This window comes from Hemitrygon akajei, chromosome 4 (genome assembly GCF_048418815.1).
Source record: "Hemitrygon akajei chromosome 4, sHemAka1.3, whole genome shotgun sequence".
NCBI classification, from domain to species: domain Eukaryota; kingdom Metazoa; phylum Chordata; class Chondrichthyes; order Myliobatiformes; family Dasyatidae; genus Hemitrygon; species Hemitrygon akajei.
Genome location: NC_133127.1, coordinates 64,743,305 through 64,763,768, shown reverse-complemented (window position 1 = coordinate 64,763,768; position 20,464 = coordinate 64,743,305). Strand labels below are relative to the sequence as shown.

The following is a 20,464-nucleotide window of genomic DNA, read 5'->3' as shown; positions in this document are numbered from 1 at the left end:
CGGTGCTTGCCCTTCCCTTGGACTACATCAGTGACATGGAGAGAGGGAACCGGTTGCATGGGCAACAGCCAGTTCTTCAAATCTTCCCACCCATGCTTGCACTCTGGAGAGGAAAGTCCACAGAGGCGCAAACCCCGATCCCCTGGGATCGACGGCTGCCTACACATGTCATTGGAAAGACTGCTAGTGCTGTTCCATGAAAACTATTGCAACACAAACTGACAAATAATATTGGGACTAATTGAATTTAGGAAAACTGATAAAAGCCATTTCTCCAAAAAGCATGTGTTCTTGCAAAATGTTTTGTTATGCAAGATTTAATACATCAAAAGTCCAAGACAAAATGTATGAGTATTTTGATATAAGGCTCTTCTTTAGTATGGAGAGAAACACAATATTCATTATAGCAAAACAAAAACTAAATCAAAGAGATTTGTTTGAAAGTCTCATTTGTGTATTTGTAAATCAGCAAGTTACTGTCTTATTTTCAACCCACACTATAGATAGTGAAAAGTTTATATTGATTCTTGTCACTTTATTTGAAGTGAGTCACAGGACTTTCATTGTTATCTGTAGGTCAAGGTCATTTTCACTTTCGGGGGCAAGTGGAAGATTCAGCTACTGCTGAGATTTCACGATCACAGGTAGAAATTAATCACAATCTTTCCTTTTAATGTTACAGAAAACTATTACATTTAAAATATAAAATTAGGTGTCTTGCTGTTTGATTTCTCAAAATAATTGCAATTCTATTGCATGAAATACTTTGCAATTTTCATAGTATTTGGTTAAGTTCTATATGGATCAGAATATAAAAGGGTTACCTCTGTCTACACTGTCATAATAGGTAAAGGTTAAGGTTTTTTTCTTTATATTGTCAATACCCATTCAAGGCAGATTTTATATTATGTTTTCACATTTAAGAACTGGTTCAATTCTCCAGATCTTATTTTATCCACTATATTTACTGCCATCAGAGAACAGAAATATCAATACATTCAGAATATTGTTCTTTCAAAACTTATGTAATCAGGTCTCAGAAAGAGTCAGTAGTGGGGAATGAAGGGGTAGCAAGAACAAATACAATGCAGTGAAGATTTACCAACAGAGCTTCTGCATTCACTGTGGACCTGTCAGAAAAAGGCTTTTCCTGTTAATTTTAAATGGTTTTTTTTTGTACTTTGAACACCTTTCTGGTACACAGTATTGAACAGAGCTACCTATGGAAATCAGAGGATGCATGCTAGCTCTTCCTGGAAACTGGAGTGCCTCCAGCTACTACTGAATATACGGAGCGGCATGCAAAGGTTTGGGCACCCCGGTCAAAATTTGTTACTGTGAATAGCTAAGCGAGTAGAGGATGACCTGATTTCCAAAAGGCATAAAGTTAAAGATGACATTTCTTTAATATTTTAAGCAAGATTACTTCCCCCCCCCATCTTTTACAGTTTCAAAATAACAAGTACTGATCCCACCACCCCGTGTATGTTTTAACGAGATTACGATGGGCGCTAAATGGTTTCATGGGGGTTACATTTCAGAGGATTCTTTTCCATTGGAAACCTAATCCAAAATTTCTCTCCCTGATTTATTTATTTAGAATTCGCCTATAATCCTCTACAACGTATAGGCCTGTTTTCTTAGTAGGTACTGATTCACAAAATTTCCAGGTTCCGGATCCGGCAAAGCTGAGTAACGGCATGTGAGATCTTGTGAGATCTTGTGATCTTTTCTGGTTAAATCAAAAATCTCTAGAAAAGGGGTCAGCTTATACGCCAGAATATATGTTAGCTAAGTGAGTAAAAGATGACTTGATTTCCAAAAGGCATAAAGTTAAAGATGACACATTTCTTTAATATTTTAAGCAAGATTACTTTTTTATTTCCATCTTCTACAGTTTCAAAATAACAAAAAAGGAAAAGGGCTCAAAGCAAAAGTTTGGGCACCCTGCATGGTCAGTACTTAGGAACACCCCCTTTGGCAAGTATCACAGCTTGTAAACACTTTCTGTAGCCAGCTAAGAGTCTTTCAATTCCTGTTTGCAGTATTTTCGCCCATTCTTCCTTGCAGAAGGCTTCTAGTTCTGTGAGATTCTTGGGCCCTCTTGCATGCACTGCTCTTTTGAGGTCTATCCACAGATTTTTGGTTGGGGGACTGTGAGGGCCTTGGCAAAACCTTCAGCTAGTGCCTCTTGAGGTAGTCCATTGTGGATTTTGAGGTGTGTTGAAGAAGCCATCCTCTTTTCATCTTCAGATTTTAAAAAATTTTTTTTACAGGCAGTGTGATGTTTGCTTCCAGAATTTGCTGGTATTTAATTGAATTCATTTTTCCCTCTACCAGTGAAATGTTCCGTGCCATTGGTTGCAACACAAGCCCAAAGCATGATCGATAACAGTTGGAGAGGTGTTCTTTTCACAAAATTCTGCACCTTTTTTCCTCCAAGCATACCTTTGCTCATTGCGGCCAAAAAGTTTATTTTAACTTCATCAGTCCACAGGACTTGTTTCCAAAATGCATCAGGCTTGTTTAGATGTTCCTTTGCAAACTTCTGGCATTGAATTTTGTGGTGAGGACGCAGGAAAGGTTTTCTTCTGACGACTCTTGCATGAAGGTCATATTTGTGCAGATGTCGCTGCACAGTAGAACAGTGCACCACCACTCCAGAGTCTGCTAAATCTTCCTGAAGGTCTTTTGCAGTCAAATGGGGGTTTTGATTTGCTTTTCTAGCAAGCAATTCACTCAGTTTTCTTGGTCTTCCAGACCTCAACTTGACCTCTGCCGTTCCTGTTAATTGCCATTTCTTAATTACATTATGAACTGAGGAAACGGCTACCTGAAAATGTTTTCCTATCTTCTTATAGCCTTCTCCTGCTTTGTGGGCATCATTTATTTTAATTTTCAGAGTGCTAGGCAGCTGCTTAGAGGAGCCCATGGCTACTGATTGTTGGGACAAGGTTTGAGGAGTCAGGGTATTTATAAAGCTTTGACATTTGCATCACTTGGCCTTTCCTAATGATGACTGTGACAAGCCATAGTCCTAACAAGCTAATTAAGGTCTGAGACCTTGGTAAAAGTTATCTGAGAGCTCAAATCTCTTGGGGTGCCCAAACTTTTGCATGGTGCTCCTTTCCTTTTCTTCGCTCTAAAATTGTATGAAACAAAAATAATACACTAATCTTGCTTAAAATGTTGAAAAGAATGTCTCATCTTTAGCTTTATGACTTTTGGAGATCAGTTCAACTTCTACTCACTTAACTATTCACAGTAACAAATTTTGACCGGGGTGCCCAAACTTCGGCATACCCCTGCAGATACAAAAAGTGTTACTTCTGACTCTGACTCCGGTTATGTTCTGAAGGGGAGGTGGAAGATTAATTAATGTAAACAGAATTGAGAGGAGGATTATAACAGGTTATTCATGTCAATTACAGCACTAAAATGATCCAATCAGTCCTATTACCCCACTCTATGCCTGTATTCGAATACATTACTTCCTGTTAGCATTTATTAATTTCCTTTTCAGATTGGAGACACATTGATGGGCCTCTGACAGGATAGCATGATGAGCCAGAAACCAGTAACTGGAAGACACGCTTTGAAAGGCAGTAACACTATAAAGATTCAGAATCATTTACAAAAATAATTACTTCAGCTGACATCTTCTACTCACTTAACTACTCACAGTAAGAGAAATTTTGACCAGGGGTGCCCAAACTTTTGCATACCACTATTTTCCATCAGGAATTCTTTAAAATTTAAAAATGCAAATTCACATTGTTAATTATAATTTAAACATATCCCAATTATACTTAGATTTCAGTAGTTACGTGGAAATGCATTATTTCCAAAACAAAAAGCACAATGCATTGAATACTTCATGCATTCATATTCTTATCTGAAAGCTGTACACTGTGCCAGCCACCATCTCATTGGTTGGCTTGTGTGGGTGGGCAGGTGGTGGAGGGGATAAAGTCTTGTTTCATCATAAATCCTTTGCTTCCTTCCAGGTTAACTCTGAATTGACTTGAACTGCTTATGCTGCAGTATTAGAAACAGAAAACTTATAGCACAATACAGGCCCTTCGGCCCACAAGGCTGTACCGAACACGTCCTTATCTTAGAAATTACCTAGTTACCCATAAGCCCTCTATTTTATCTGAGCTTCATGTACCTGTCCAGGAGTCTCTTAAATAGACCCTATCGTTTCAGCTTCCACCACCGTCACCGGCAGACCAATCTGCGCACTCACCACTCTCTGCGTAACAAACTTACCTCCTATGTACTTACTTCCAAGCACTTTAAAACTGTGCCCTCTCATGCTAGCCATTTCAGCCCTGGGAAAAAGCCTCTGACTATCCACATGATCAATGCCTCTGATCATCCTATTTTTCATAACTTTACTTTCAATACATAACCTTACATTTTCTTTGTTATAAGAAAACAAAGTGCAAAGCTAAATGGATACAGTATTATAAATGTAAAATGAGACAGGAGTTACAAACTGATTGAAGATAGCAGGATTTTCTGTTGTAGATATTGTGAAAGAGAATTGTTTGAAAATCAGACAGAAAGAGTGACATATAGTACCAAATTGGAATGAGAGTGTTTACGAAGATGTTAAAATTATGGTATCCAACTGACACGTTTACATTAATTCAGTGCCTGCTAATGAAACGAAAACAATGCAAATTGCTTGAAAAGTTAGTTGATTAAAAGCCTGCTCCTTCAGTTGTTTTCAATTACAGGGCATGACTGGGTTAGAGAAAGTCAGTGTTTCAAACAAAACGTTAAATACCACATTACATTGTAAAATGTTTTACTATTTCTAGTAATTTTTGTCTTACAGGTTTGGCAGTGGATTCGGCATGGAGTGAAGTTGGAGGATGATGATAGAATTGTCACCAGAAACCTTGTCCAAACTCTTGTAAAGGAAATAGAGACAGAGTTACATGATGTTTTGCATCACTGCACTGACAGGTAAAACTTGCAAGTTCATATCTAACAACAGAATAAACATCAAACTAGACTTCCAACAAATGGAAGAGTGCTGATTTGCATTGCTTTTCACTTTGAAATCACAGCTTAAGTATCATTTGGGATAGATAGCAAATACCTAGAATACTTTGTGGAATATTGGACCCCTCATACAAGGGTATTAGAGGAAGCAGTTCAGAAATGGTTTACTAAACTAGTAATTTGAATAGGGAGATAGCACTGAGGAATAGTTGAACAGGATAATGTTTTTCACCAGAGTTTCTTATATATAGTAGGGATGAAATGATTTAGTGGGCATGGAGGCAATTGCCTTGTGAGGGTAATCTAGAACCATGGGTTACAATTTAAAAAAGGGGGTTACCCATTTATAGAAAGGATAAAGCAGGTTTTTAAAATTAAGGATCCATTGATTCCATCACCTTTTGAGGACGAGAGTTCAAGAGAAAATCATGAACAAATATCTTTTGTATAAGTTCCAAAATTAGTCTAATCGTCAATAGCATTTATTGTGAGCAGTAACAAGGAGTGCATTTGCATTTCCTTCCCCACTAGAAGACAGGCATTATTCATTTTCCACCCCTTCCTATCCATTTTACCACTTTTCGGTTTTACTTTTAATGGCATCCTGAAGCATGACGCAAAATTTGAGATGCTTAATTAATAATTCCTTCACACATAATTGACTGGAACAGGTTAGTTACTATCAACACCATTCATTGGATTATGTCTCACCAGAACTAAGTTGTAGACACAAGCCCCAAATAGACTAAATTGATACTACAAATGTAAAATTAAAAGTTCTGCATTAACATCTGTGAAAGGAGAAATGGTCAATGTTTAGGGTTTAAAAAGCCTTTCATCTTTGTCTGGTTCTGATGGCAGGTTACAGACCCAAAATCCTTACCGTTTCTCTTTCCACAGCTAGGGCTGACCTGCTAAGTTCCTTCAATACTATTTTTATTTCAGATTCTGAACATCAGAGAATTTTGTTTTAAATTTGCATCAGTAGTATTTATTACGCTGGCTTTTCATATTTCATAATGTCACAATACTATTTCCCAGAACTTCAGCTACAATTCACAGGGTCAGAAAATATAGCTTTATCATCATTGCACAGGTCAATAAGGATATTAATTAAATTCATTTATTTATTGCAAAACAGCACAGAATAGGCCCTTCAGGTCTTTCAAATCACACTTCCCAGCAAACCCTGATTTAACCATAGCCTAATCATGGGACAATTTACAATGACCAATTAACCTACCAGTATGTCTTTGGACCATGAAAGTAAACCAAAGCACCCTGAGAAAGCCTATGCATTCCATGGAGAGAACATATAGACTCCTTATTGATGTCAGAATTGAACTGGCACCAAGCTGTAATAATGTCGCACTAACCATACACATCATTTCCATAAAACGACAAATGAGCTGCTTTAGTGTTAGAGGAAATTTGTCTTATTTGGCCAAACAAGACTTGTTGAATTATTGTGACATTAGCCAAATGGATATGTCTTTTTAGCACCCATTCTTTAAATTTTGTAAATATTATGTTGACATAAACACTTATTGACACTAAGGAACATATACTATTAAGATTCAATTTACATTATTGGTTGAATACATTACAAGCACTATGTTTAGTAATTAATTACTCTTTCCTCAGCTCCAAATGGCAACTGGCAGTGGCTTCCGAAATATTTCTCGAAATTGTCCAGAAGCGAGATTTTCCAGAATTCCTCACTACTTATTTGAACTTGGAACATACATTTTTAAGTGCCAATCATTAACTGCACAGAACATTGCAAAGAAACTAATTTCAGTAGTTTCATTTAAAAGCCAATGGGCACAAACCACAGGTAATTATATCAATTAGAATTTTAAGAACGAATTAAAAATTTCAGGATTACCACATTTTGAGGGGCAGTATTGTCTTTATATTCATCATAAAAGCAAGCCTTGCTGTGAAGTTGGCACTCATATATTGAGGCTCTTATCAATTTCCACTGCTGCAGAATTTATCACCTCAGTACTTGCACCATAATTAACTAGCATAATTATAATTATTAGGAATAAAAACAAAAATACCTGAAATGCACAGCACATTTAACAGTATTTGAAGAGACCTTAATCTTCTGGTGTAAATACATTATGGCTGTATTTTACTCCATTTCAACACTACAATTTCAGACTAGTTGCTCAAGTTTCCTTTACCATCATTGCTGAACTGTGGAACCAAATCAGTTGATTCTGAAGAAAGGGATTATTTATCAGAAAAACAAGTCCCAATGATACACATCTCACACTTTCTTGTAAAAAAAAATCACTTAAATGACTGTCTAGTGAATAATCTTACACAACTAAATTGAAAGATTGTTTCAGCAGAAAATTCATATTCCAGTTCATATGAACTTTTAATAAACAGCCTGCAAAAGCAGATTAGAGAACATCACATCTTAAGCAATCTTTAAGATATGTTTTGAACTCCTACAAATTATTTTTTCCCCTCAAAATAACCCAATGGTTTCATGTATTCTCGAAGTTACTAGTTATCAGTTTCACCTTCTCACAATTCTTTTGAAAAGTACTTTCACTTGCTCCATGACAAGGACACAAGCCATTTTCATTTGAGGCTAAGGCATCAGGAGATCCTTAGGACTACGGTAGTTTTCACCAATGTGCTTAGGAAACAATGTGCTTGATGCAGTCACCCAACACTAGTTTCCACTTTATTATTGCTACGTTCGCTCAGATTGTGAAAATTTTAGACTGCATGCTTAGCAGTTGGTTGAAATTAAGCTTTTAATAGTACATATTACTATTGTAGCAGGTAATTGCTTTTTGTGTTTCCTTTAAAGCATATGACTTTACAGAAAATTATTTACATTGTGGAATTAAGAAATTTAGCTTAACATTAATTATTAACTGGGAAATGGTTTAATTAGAAAATAAATAGATTTTCAACAATGATGTTATTAAATTGCTAAAAAAAAAAATCCAAGCAAAAATCGTTTCTTCTCCCCACCTCATGTGATAGTCACAGCCTCTCCAAGCAAATGAACTCTGGACGTTTGATAGAAGAATGGGGAAAAAAATAAAATTGTGCCATCTTGTTACTAATTACAGTATAACTAACCTACTGGATTAAATAACATTTTTGACTGCCTATAACTTGACCTGTTCATAATTTGTGCAAATGGGGGTGGGGGGGCGGTGGTCTTCCCACTATGGGAAAGTGCTTGTATTCATCCAGCTGTACAATGAAAATACAAATAAAGGTTTGAAATCTTTCATTTTTCAAAAAAAAAAGCAAACAATCTCTCACTGTTTAAACTAATTACTCCCCATATGCAGCAAAGTGAATGTAAGACTTGTGACAAAAATGACACACTACCAGTTTATTAGATGCTGAATACAACCAGTGTGGTTAAAATGGAACTAACCACAGAAACAAATGTAAAATTTACATTTCATATGCCATATCAGTACCCTGTGTGTTGGATGGATCAAGGACAATGAAAAATAAAACCCTACACCAAGCTCAGTGCTGAAATGGTTAAGACATGAACACAAAAAACCTCTGATCAAACCAAATACTAACAAGAGTTCAGGTTCAAAGAGATCATTCTGACATAAGCCCACTGGTAATCCGAGCTCGTGAACTGTGAAGCAAGTCCATCATTCATACCGACCTAGGAAGTTTTCTCTTGACAGACCCAAAGCTGCATTATTTGGAGAGATGTACAGTATACTCTCAGCTTCCAGCTTTAACTGCGTTAGAAGAGTGATTGGGGAAAAACACATATCCTGCAACATTAAAATGGAAGATTGTGCAGTCTTTTTACTTGGTTTCTGCCAAATGTCAAATCGTAACATAAGAATTCACAACTGAAGATGCAACTGCACTTCAATGCATGTTTCTTGGATAACCAGCTAGGATTAGGACAGACCAATTACAAACAAACTGTATACAATTATCATAAAATAAACAGGGAGCAAATCACATTCTCTTAATAAGTAACAGACAGTGCTTTGAATCAATTGTTGGGGCACATTTTTTTTAAAAAATAAACCTTCTGGAAAGTGAATTCTACAAAATAAAACCATGTTAATAAATACCCCAGTTAGAACAATTTTCCAAAAGAAAGTTTATTGCGTTTTATATTTGGTACCTTTTGCATTTCAGAACCACGGGAATTAATTGTAACTGCAGAAATAAAGCAATTTATTTTTTCCAAAAATTGTGGGCCCCTTTTAAAAACATACAAAGTCTGGGGCATGAGTAAAACTGCAGAGCAAGAAGTATCCTTAGAAATAGTGGGCTTCAAGAACTATAATTGTCATTACATAAGAGGGAAAAACTGGTATCCAAATGATCAATGTATAATTTTCTACATAATCTGTCAAGATGGTTACTGATGATGATCTGCATCTGCATTAACAAAACAGTACTGAATCCAAGACTTGCCAACTAAATTAGAACGTGAAACAAGTTAATTTACCAAACACTTCCTACTGCAACCAGATTTAGGATTTGAAAGAAAAGCAGTAACTGCTGACTGCCAAAATTTGCCACTTTAGGTCGCTGTAAGCAGCAAAATGGAAATATGGACTCAGAACTGTTCTGTAATGCAGCAGGTGATCTACAGACATACTAAATTTATGTTTTTTTTAGAAAATCCCAAGCAATTTAGAAATGGTCAGTACACACTCTAATTTTGCCTCTTTCCATTCAGTCTTCAATTCCAAATACCTATCTGTCTTTAACACTTTTTTTTAAACTGGGTACATTAATCTGTACATCACAATTTACATAAGGTATTTCCTGTGGTCTGCATGAGTTTCCATTCATATCGTGTCAGACACTGCTGCTCTGACAAAGTTTGTGCTTAGAGGATCCAGTGATGCTGACCATGGCAATCTCAAGACTGTATTTGTTAGACTACATTTTTGTGTCACACCCAACTTTTTAAAACAGCTCTCAAAATTCTTTAGAAATTACATTAAAAACCCGGGAAGCCAATTGCAAGAAGAGTGTTGAGTGCATTTATTTGATGTCACCTTCTCACTCAAATGGGCTTCAGAAACACATTGTACAGAAGTCACCTCCAAAATTTCAGATTATTTTGTTTGAAGTCAGCAGGATAAAAAAAAAAGACCTTCAACTCTGAAAGTCTGTGATCTGTAGGCATTTATGAAACCCTGACACATATTTACAGATCCTGTTGACAGAGTGGGAAGCTGGCATCAGAGGTGTGCGACAAAAATGTTTTCACTTCAGTCACCATCTTCATTCAGATCTCATTGGTCAGTTCTTCTGGTTCGGTAGCACTATCCCCATTTACTGTGATCTTTACTTCATCTTCATATCCAGGAGGCATGAATGCTAGAGCATAGGGAAAAATCTTGTGGCACTGTGCTCTGTAGGCTTCAGCTGTTTCTTTACATACTCCCAGGCTACCATCACGCACAGCTTCTAGCACTTTCACACAAACCTGAATAGAAAGAAATAGAAAGGTCAGGCATGTGAAAATAAGTGTGTTTATTTTGTTTGTAATATTATACAAAAGTGTCCCTAAATCCATAGCAACGGTATTAATCATGTGAGATCAGGTTGAAGGTTACGGTGACCCTTACAGTCGGCCTTCCTTATCCGCGAGTTCTGCATGCGCAAATTCAACCAACTGCGAATCGAGAAAACCAGGAAGTGCTCTTCCAGTACTTGTTGTTCGAGCGTGTACAGACTTTTTTTTCTTGTCATTATTCCCTAAACAATGCAGTATAACAACTGTTCTACGTAGCATTTACATTGTATTAGGTATTATAAGTAATCTAGAGATGATTTAAAGTATATGGGAGGATGTGCGTAGGTTATCATGGATCGGGATCGAGAAAAAATTGGAAGTTCTCTTACTAAGTAAGTCGGAACAGGTACATCTGCTATTATTTAGCATCAGTTAGTCAAACATTTGTCTTAGTATATGGTATATATTTTACTTTCCATGCATATAAAATACTTAACATATGTTTCAGCGCTGGGCTTGGGAAGTTCCCAAGTTCAATCCAGTGACAGATCGCTTCCAAGCGCGCTCTCCATCCGTGTCTGGTTGATGTAGAGGATCAAAAACCCAAAACCCCAAAATCCAGTAATTAAACCACTGCGTTGCTGAGTAATAATTGTAGCTTTCATCGGGGCAGGGCCTTTCTCACTTTATCCTTTAAAATTGTTCTGATTGTTGACCGACGGTAGCCTAACGCTTTTCCAATGACTGATGGCGTTTCAGCTCTTTCCGATCGCTTTATTATTTCCACTTTATTTTCAATCGTGATCGTGATTATTTTTGTTAACAGAAACACTGCGGATTCAGAGCTCCGCCACCAGGTCCTAATGTCCACCGCACTTACGCAGGTTAAATAAGGTCTGGGGTTCCGCTGGGCCTAAGGTCCACCGCATTGAAACAGGTTGAATAAGGAACTTGAGCATCCACATTTACCCTCGCGGATAAGGAGGGCCGACTGTATTTAACTAAGACTGCAGTTAACAATTGACAGACTTTAGCAACAAGCCTACCCATCCAATGAAAGGGAATAAATTTTATTCTCTATTGGTGAACACCACGATACTAAGGATATTATAGAAGATAACATCTAATGCCTGGTCTGCCTGATTTAGTATCATTGCCATGGCATCCTTATAAATGATTTGGATAGGAAGCAAATATTTTGACATTAGATAGAACAAGTTGGCCCTTGAAATGCCATTGACTAAGTTTTAGAGTTTGGAACTTTATTAACTTAAATTATCAAGCCGTATAACCCCAGTTAATGGTTCAATAACTTTAAAATCAGTGAACTAGTGCAACTATTTTTAGAATATACTCAACCGTGCATCACTTGACTCTACCTCCTGAGTTGTAGTTTTCCACCAGGAAGTATTTTCTCTTTTAAGGATATTAACAGTACAAATATTGCCTGAAGAAACTATATGGCACAATGTGGTTTAAAACAGAATATACTAGAAATATTCAGCAGGTGGTCAACAGTGAGATACAACTTCAGCCCCCCATGTCTATGCCAGCCAATCTCCACTAATTCCATTTACCCACATTAGGTGTGTAGCCTTTAAGCCTTGATTATATAAGTACTTGAATAGATGCTTGTTAAATATCATGAAAGTATCTTTTTCTGACAGCTTTTCAGGTAGTGAATTCCAGACTCCAACCACCTTGTGTGGAAATATTCTTAGACCTTCTCTAAGTCTCCTACCTCTCCCCTTGTATTATACACTCCTACATCATCTATTATTATCATCACAGGGAAGATGCTTTTACTATCAACCCCTTTCATAATTTTATACCTCCTAGGCCACCTCTGCTCAAAGGAAACCAAACCAAGCCTACAAAGCTTTTCCTTATAACTGCAATGCTCCAACTGAGACAACATTCTGGTAAATCTCCTCTTCAACACAATCACATCCTTCTACAGAATGTTGGCCAAAAAGTGCACACAATCTTCCACGCAGTACCTAATCAATGCATATAAAGCTGCAAGTTGGCAATCCATCTCTATGCTACAGCCAATAAAGGCAAGCATCCTTTAAGTCTTCTTTACCAATTTACTTATCAATGTTGCCACTTTCTAAGGATCCCAAGGTAGATCTGTTCAACAACATTCCCTATATGCTATCCTTGACTGCCTTCTCAAAATGCATCTTTTTGTATCAGGATTAAACTTAATTGGGGAGGAACAAAAAACTGCAGATTCAGTTGGCCGAAGGGCCCATTTCCTTGCCGAAATAGCTAAACTAAAAGAAATCAAACTAAAGAGTTCACTAAAGGTAACTTTTTAATAGCTTTACAATGATGGCAACTTACTGTGTAAGCAATCAAACTCACCTGGATCCCTCTCTGGTTTAGATACTCATCAAGTCCTGTAGCTAACTCCACTGCCCTCTTTTGAGTGGAAGGGTCATTGTAGTACATCATTTTGGCAGCTGCAAATAAGTACAAACCGTGTTATGTATTTTAGGACATACAGAAATTGGTGTTATTTGGAACTAGGTGAAGTGAAGATTCCTGCCATAACCTGTTCACGTTATGAGAAATCTAAAGTTAATTCTTCTATCACACATTCAATTTAGCTTGGAAACAACCAGTATGTAAAGGAAACATTTCAATTGCTTAAGCACAATGCAATCTATAGGTTACAAATAATTTACCAATAATATTAAATCACGATTATTAATGGGAGTCAGAATTTGTCCTTGCACAATTTCCCCCCCAATATCAGAGATGTTAACTCTGCATATTAAAAAATCCTTTACTGCTAATGCTAATTAAACAAACCAGAATATTCAATCATGTTTAAACAATGCTGCATCACAATCCCTCTAATATCTTGACTTGAGGGCCAATGCTCCATTATATATTCAACAACGTCATTCTAAAATTCCTCCACCAATAAACATTCCTCAGCATTTAGTTTCTTCTAAGTTTACTGTCAATACAAATAAATATGTAACTAGTCTGTCTTGTTATCCTAGCCATTTACCAACTCTTTCTAAAAGTGAGATACTGAGAAAATAATTGTATAACGTCAATAGCTATGCTAAGAGATAATTCATGTGATACCCACCATAACATACAAACATATCACCTTCATTAACACTGGAGCAAAATTCTGGAATCTGATACCAAGAGCAGTGTTACAAGTGGATTGTGTCCATCAAATGGATTGAAGCCGATCAAGCAACACCTTTTCAACATTGTCAAGGTTATTTAGGTAGGTACTGACAAATAAGTATTGGGCTTTCCTGCTCTACTCACATTCCACAAATTTTTTAAACAGCCAAATAATAAAGGAAACAACTGGAAAACTTATTCTGTTGTTTCTCCCTATATTTCTAGTCTTCTTCCTACAAAATAACATGCCACTTTTTGATAACTAACTCAAACATAGCACCTTTACCCAAACTTTGGAAAATTAGTTCACATTTACACTTTTTTGTGTGAAAATTAAGCATTACTTTTGATTACAAACTTGGCAAGGAACAACAGGACTGAAATTACATTTTTTCTGTTGTCTTAGAGCAATTCCATTCCCCATTAAGTTCTCAGCAACTTATTCTCCCCAGATTTTCACCAATAGAAAAACCGATTCTAGTAGCCATTTACAATTCAGCTAACAGCCCACATTTTTGAGGAAACGTAAGCAACTAGGGAAACCCCTGCAATCACAGCGAGAATGTGCAAACTCCAGCCGCACAACACGGAAGTCAGGATTGAACCTTCATCTCTGTACCATTCACCCCCCACCTCCTCTCTGAATTTCATAAAGGTAAGCAAAGGCAAGTTAAAGAACCTTATTAATTGATTCTGGCATTTTGCTGACCTACATGGCTCAACAAATAATATTCTATGTAAAAAAAAGCGGAACTTTGGTCCTACTTCAATGACTAAGGCTTAAATATTGTAGCATGAAGTAATTCTTTTAACAATCAACTTTAAAGAAATTTGTCCTGTTGCTCATGGAAAATGTTTCTATTTTTTCAGCGATAGCTTAAATACCTTATATAGCTCACCACCTTAAAAGCAGGCACCATTGAAGAGGTAAAACCATGACAATTATAATTTTTTAAATAATTATTTAAAAAATATATTATTAAAAATAATGGTTTTAATATTAGCAGTAATTTGCAATAGTACAAATAAATGTACAGATAAAAAGGCGACAATTTCAGGACACTGTAGGATGTCAGGGCTCATGCCAACAACTTTCTATTGAATGAGTATTTAGAAAAATCACACCACCACTGTGAAACACCAAGGAAGAATTAAATATTTTCTACAGATAGACAATATAGTAGTAATGGAAACTTAACAGAACTGAAAAAAAATGCTACATTTATCTGTTATAGATGGATAGTACAATAAAACAAAAACTACAGTAGGATTAAAATAGTTAACAAACAGAATTGACAATCTGTGCACAATTTCCCCAAAAGTCATTTTGCTCAAAGTTTCAATCACTTTTTGTGTGTTACAGTAGAGATCCATGTATTTCTAGTATTAGAAATGCTTTGATCATGGGGAATTCTGGAATTCTTCAATGGACAAACTGGAAGCACCATTTTAAAAGATATCCAGTTTCATTATTTCCAGTTTGTTACCTTTTATAGCTGGCAGTAAATGTGAAGTGACGACATGGTTTAAACTCCATTAATGGAGCTTTCCTCAAAGAAGCGTTCAGATGAACCACTTTTGCAATAAAACCACTACATGTCTCTTTTTTTGCAGCGAATGACTAATTTTGATTATATTGCCCATTTAGAAGAAGCTGCAAATAGACAAGAAATTAGTTTATAGGTGTGCAAAAGATTTGTTTTTTAAGACAATAGGTAGGAACAAGTAATGTTAGACCAAAATGAATGCAGACTCCATGAGTGGCAATAAAATGTTTCTATTAAAATTCCAAGTCTGAAAGAGTAAGGTGAATCAGGTTTGATCTATGATGTATGCTGAATTAACTGATCCCAGTATGAGAGTTGCTGGGATTTTTAAATTTCCCTGCAGTGTTAATGAACCTCCAAGGGAAAGCAACTGGTGAGCCAAGGAAAGGGGAGACAGGGCATCAGTATGACCATTAGCAAGAACTGGATCAAGCTGACATTCATGCAAGAACCACTGTTTGAAAAACAAAGAATAAAATTGTTGGCATCAGTGAAATTACTCACCAGGAAGAGAGTGTCTTAATGACATGGAGAATTGAAAGCATGAGAATTATGTGAATTGTAGAGATTTTCACATTTATTATAGCTGCAGGTGTGATTCTGCTTTCACTTTACATGTCATTGCCAACTAAGAACGTGCAGCACAAAAATTTGACTTATTTACATAGGGACTTTCCTTTCTTGTTGAAACTGTGTTAGCAATTGTAATTTATCCTGTTAGTTACTCACTATATATATTCAAAAAGCTAAATTTCACTTACCAGCTAACCTGTGTGGGATTGAGTTCAAGTGCTTGTTTAGAAAAGCCTCATTAAAACTCTTTGGATTTGTTTCTCCAAACAGCCTGCTCATTTGCTGTGTCAGCACTGTTTGAACAGCATCAGGCACATTTTTACTTTCAGATACTGCAATGATAAAAGAAAAAGGTCTTTTAGCTCTGTATGCAATCCTTTCAACAATACCAAATAGTTTATAAACGATTTTCAATAAACTTACATTTGTTTTTATACTCAAGCCAACAATCAACTTGGTGAATTTAATGTTCTGCAAGTTTTTAGTCTATTTAAACAATGTTTATCAACATGCTGTACAAAACTTTACTCAATGTGCAATTCTGATATTTGATGAAATTAAAGGATATAGGCATCACCGTCAAGAACCATCTTTAAGATGCATACTTCCAATCATCCTTGAGAAGATAGTAATTGCACAGCTTCTTAAACTGCTGTTGTCTGTATGATGAATTTATAATACTGTTCAAAAGCGTCAGTGTTTAAACAGGAGGAAAGCATTGCATCCAATTCAGGAGTGGATGATATGGAAAGCTTGTAGGTTTAGTTACCGTTGAAGTGAATTTTGTAGGCAAACCACAATGAAGTCACAATGTCCAAATTGTAAAAATGAATATTTAGGACTGGTGACAATCCAATAGACTGCCTTAACTTGGATGAGTCAAGATGTTGGTGGCACTGCATTCATCAGGGTAAGTGGTAAGTACTCCATTATACTCTTGGCTTGTGCCATTGAGAAAATGAAAAAGCTTTAAATCAAGAAAATAACACACTGCAGTACATCCAGCCATTATACTATATTTGCCTACCCCAGCATGCGAAGCTAGTTCCGGCAGATTGGGCAGATGAGATCAACAACAATATCCAATAGCCAAAAAGGCATTGGTGCAACCCTTCGTGGAGAGCGAAGGGCATGACAAGTCACAAAAGGCGTCACGGCTATTCACTGCACCTGAGGAAGTCTCTAGTCATGATAATTTTTCATACCATTGGACCAAGACTTCTGAGGTCGAGAGAGTGGAAATGCCCCAGAGCAACAGCTTTTTCCACTATAAATCTCTTCCCACACGGGTTAAGTCATCGTCGGAAAACAGACAACCAACACTATTTGCTGCACATGATATTAGTCTCTGTGCTGATGCTCTGTGTTTGGCAATGCAGTACCAGTGAAAAATCATCAAGTGATGGTACTCTCTCAACAGGAGTTGGTCATTGCCTTACACGAAGGTATAAATGCATTTTGCCAATTAACATGCGCAAAGGCTGGAATTAAACATTCTGCAATCAATCAATATTCACATTGTTTGAAATTGTGGGTAAAACATCTTTGATCAGCCAACTGACCATGACTAAGCACAGAAAAATATCTTGAACTCCTGCAGTTTTGTCCTGGAGACGAAAAGGAAGACTTCCAACAACTATTATCCATTGTGCTAGCCCCGGCCATTGGAGAGCTTTGGCAAGATTGATGCAGATAGGTTTCCTCTTGTGTGAGAATTCCTTATTTTGCTTACAGCATTAGAGGCCATTTAACCCATGATGTCTATGCTGGTTTGCAGAGCACAATCATCAACCATTTATTTTCCTGAAACTTACTGCTGGATTAGTGTGTAGAGTTGTTATTTTCTTGCAGTTCAACTTTCTCTATGCTTATTCATATTTTTATATCACTTGTAATTGTTCAATGAATTTTCAATAATAGTATAACCAATTCTGTATTTTCTACAAGTTTCTCTGCAATCTGTCATACCACTGAAGCTAACCATTTTATAGGTTATCTCTTATCAACAGAATGTTCTTTATCTATCTAGATTGTTTAAGATGACAACTCCTTTGTTCTTTGGACTTGGCTTTTCTTTAATCCTACTTTGATTTTTTGCTCTTCTAACATTAATAAAAAGTCAGTAATTACCAAGTTTTAGATTTCATTCTTGACTTCTAAAGAACCTATGGAACAAAATTATCTCCCGATCCAAAATTAGAAATTCTTGATTCAGCTATCACCCAGATAAGGCAAAAATTATTTCCCGAAGTCTGTTAAGTCTTTTGGAGTTCATCCTCAATGGGAAGTGACATCAGGATAGTTTTAAGGCAGAGTTAGATAGATTATTGCTAAACAAGAGGGTGAAAGGTCACTGAAAACTGGCAACAGTATGGGGTTGAATTGTTACCAGCTCAGCCATAATTTTATTGAATGGTGTGGCGGGGTCAAAGATTTGAATGACCTACCCATGCATCAATTATATGTTTGTATGTTTCCCTTCATTGTTCATTTTCTATGGGGTCCTCAATGCCACACTTGGTCAAATGCAGTTTTTGCATCAGGGTTAGTTACATTAACCTCAACTGAATTCAGCCTTTTTGCACATTTTTGTATCAAGGATGTAATGAGCTCTGATCAAAGTGTAATGGCAAAACATAGAATAAACAACAGAGATCAAGATATTGGCGACCACTGATTGATCATGCTGCAGTGGCACCTCCCATTATTGAGAATTGATTGTTAAATAACTAGAATGGAAACCAGCTTAATAACTGTAAAAGAGCTTGACTGGATGCATAACCAGCCTTGAAGCCCAAATCTTTTAAGTTCAATTGAAAATTTACCATATCTCAGAGCCTCTGTTGTATCCAATGCTTCTAGTCATTTTCTGATGTTGTGTGAAGAGAATCAATTTATCTGAAGATGAGCTTCTGTGATGGAATTTAAGGTTAATCATATAATTAGGAGTTTTGCTTGAAGGTTGTTGCAAACACACTAGACCTCAAGTTTGAGTTTAAGCGTTGTTGAGATGTAGAAGTACATAGCTCCTTCTCCTCCTGTTTCATCTGTGCTAGCACACAAGTGGACAACAGAACTTTGATCTGATAAGTTGATTATTGTATTACTTATCTGTCTGTTCATTATGCATTAATTGCTTGCAAGTCTGCGCCTTTGCTAGATTGAAACCACTTTTTTTGGATGCAGGATCTCTGATTTGTGAATACAACAAAGCCGGTTGTAACACAATTCTTCCATTTTAGATACTAGTCCCATGATGTTAAAGAACAAGCCTTTGGACTAGTAATATTAATCCAATACTGATAGAAGGTGAACAGCCTATTATTATTTTAGTAAGTTATTTCAGATGGCAGTAAAGTGTCGACAATCAAAAAGGCACTTTTTAGCAAGGCAATGTATTCTCTTTCCTCTAAACAAGTTTAATGGTAACCCTTATTGATAATAGTCTTTTTTTTTAAATACCAGATTAATTGACTAACTTCCACAGCTGATACAACAGAAATTGGACATAGCTGCAGATCTTTTACTATACTGTAACTGTAAATAAAACAATTTCAAAACAATTGTCAGTATTTTGCTGCTATGTCACAGATATGATAAACATTAATCATATCAGAAAAATTCCACCTAATCAATAAGGCCCAAAATAGAACATACATTATACAAAGTTCCATCACTTGTTCAGGCATTTTGTCAGCATTCTTTGAAAAGCAACAATACAAATTCTTTGAATTGTTACATGCAAGTACAAAAAAAAGAGCTTTCTGGTCCATTTAAGCAAATCGCAAAAGGGAACCATTACCAAGTTACGTGAATACTAAACAGAATGTAAGCTTATTTCAATACTTCCCTTTAATTCAAGGCCTTTAAAGTTTGTACCTTTTAGTGTGCAAATTCAGCCGTTTCCCATGGGCACAAACTTTGAAACTCCTAAAACTAGCCTTACATTAGGGAAGGTGCTCGCTTTATGTACTCCACCACTACTGAGTGCAATTGATAAAAGTAAGTCCAATGCTTGGTTACTAGCTACTAGCAGGTCAAGTGGTGGGGAGTACAACTGGTAAGTGATCTAAAGAGACTAATTAAGTGAGGCTGTCACTACCAATCTGGAAACCTACCCAGGAAGTTGCTCTTTAAAACAATACAACTTCCTTTTTTCTGACAACACTCAATGTTTTGTACCATTAATGATGTCATCACATCATTATTCAGCTGAATTTCTGGAATAGCATGATTCCACTCCAGAATCTGACTCCGGCAAACAGATTTTCATCCACACTGAAAAAAAAGCATACAAATAATTTCTGGGCAAACATTTAATCACAAATAATTATCTGCCATACCAGTTTTGAAGAACCGAAACAAACACTCATGGAGCCAAGGGTTATCTGGATCTATGGCAAAAGCTCTTTTGACTGACTGCAGCATCAGAAGGAATTTTTCTACAAAAATATTAAAAATCACATTAGAAAGAAAACCTTCTAAAACATAATTTATGCAGTATTTAATATTCCACTTTAATCATAAATAAAAGATTCTTTAATTTACTGCCTTAATGTTAAAGATGGAAATATGGCAGCTAAAATCATGGTCAAAACAAAGAATGTATGCAGAATGAGATTAAAGCCTTGCTAATGGGAACCTAAAATCATTTATAATGCAATTTTAT

At 36.3% G+C, this 20,464-nt stretch overlaps 2 protein-coding genes across 6 annotated transcripts in view; one reads left to right on the top strand and one right to left on the bottom strand.

Moving 5' to 3' along the window:
- The window catches only part of ugl (ureidoglycolate lyase), a 64,504-nt gene extending 56,193 nt beyond the window's left edge, over window positions 1-8,311 (top strand). For all 5 annotated transcript variants that reach the window (XM_073042714.1, XM_073042712.1, XM_073042716.1 and 2 more), the window contains 3 exons: window positions 577-644; window positions 4,847-4,977; window positions 6,661-8,311. In XM_073042714.1, coding sequence (XP_072898815.1) covers window positions 577-644; window positions 4,847-4,977; window positions 6,661-6,784 — 323 coding nt within the window. In that variant the 3' untranslated portion in view covers window positions 6,785-8,311. The remainder of the gene's footprint in view (window positions 1-576; window positions 645-4,846; window positions 4,978-6,660) is intronic.
- A 66-nt stretch (window positions 8,312-8,377) lies between these two features.
- The window catches only part of naa15a (N-alpha-acetyltransferase 15, NatA auxiliary subunit a), a 61,885-nt gene continuing 49,798 nt past the window's right edge, over window positions 8,378-20,464 (bottom strand). The window contains exons 17-20 of the mRNA XM_073042711.1: window positions 20,139-20,237; window positions 15,984-16,127; window positions 12,890-12,987; window positions 8,378-10,489 (exon numbers count right to left, since the gene is read on the bottom strand). Coding sequence (XP_072898812.1) covers window positions 10,289-10,489; window positions 12,890-12,987; window positions 15,984-16,127; window positions 20,139-20,237 — 542 coding nt within the window. The 3' untranslated portion in view covers window positions 8,378-10,288. The remainder of the gene's footprint in view (window positions 10,490-12,889; window positions 12,988-15,983; window positions 16,128-20,138; window positions 20,238-20,464) is intronic.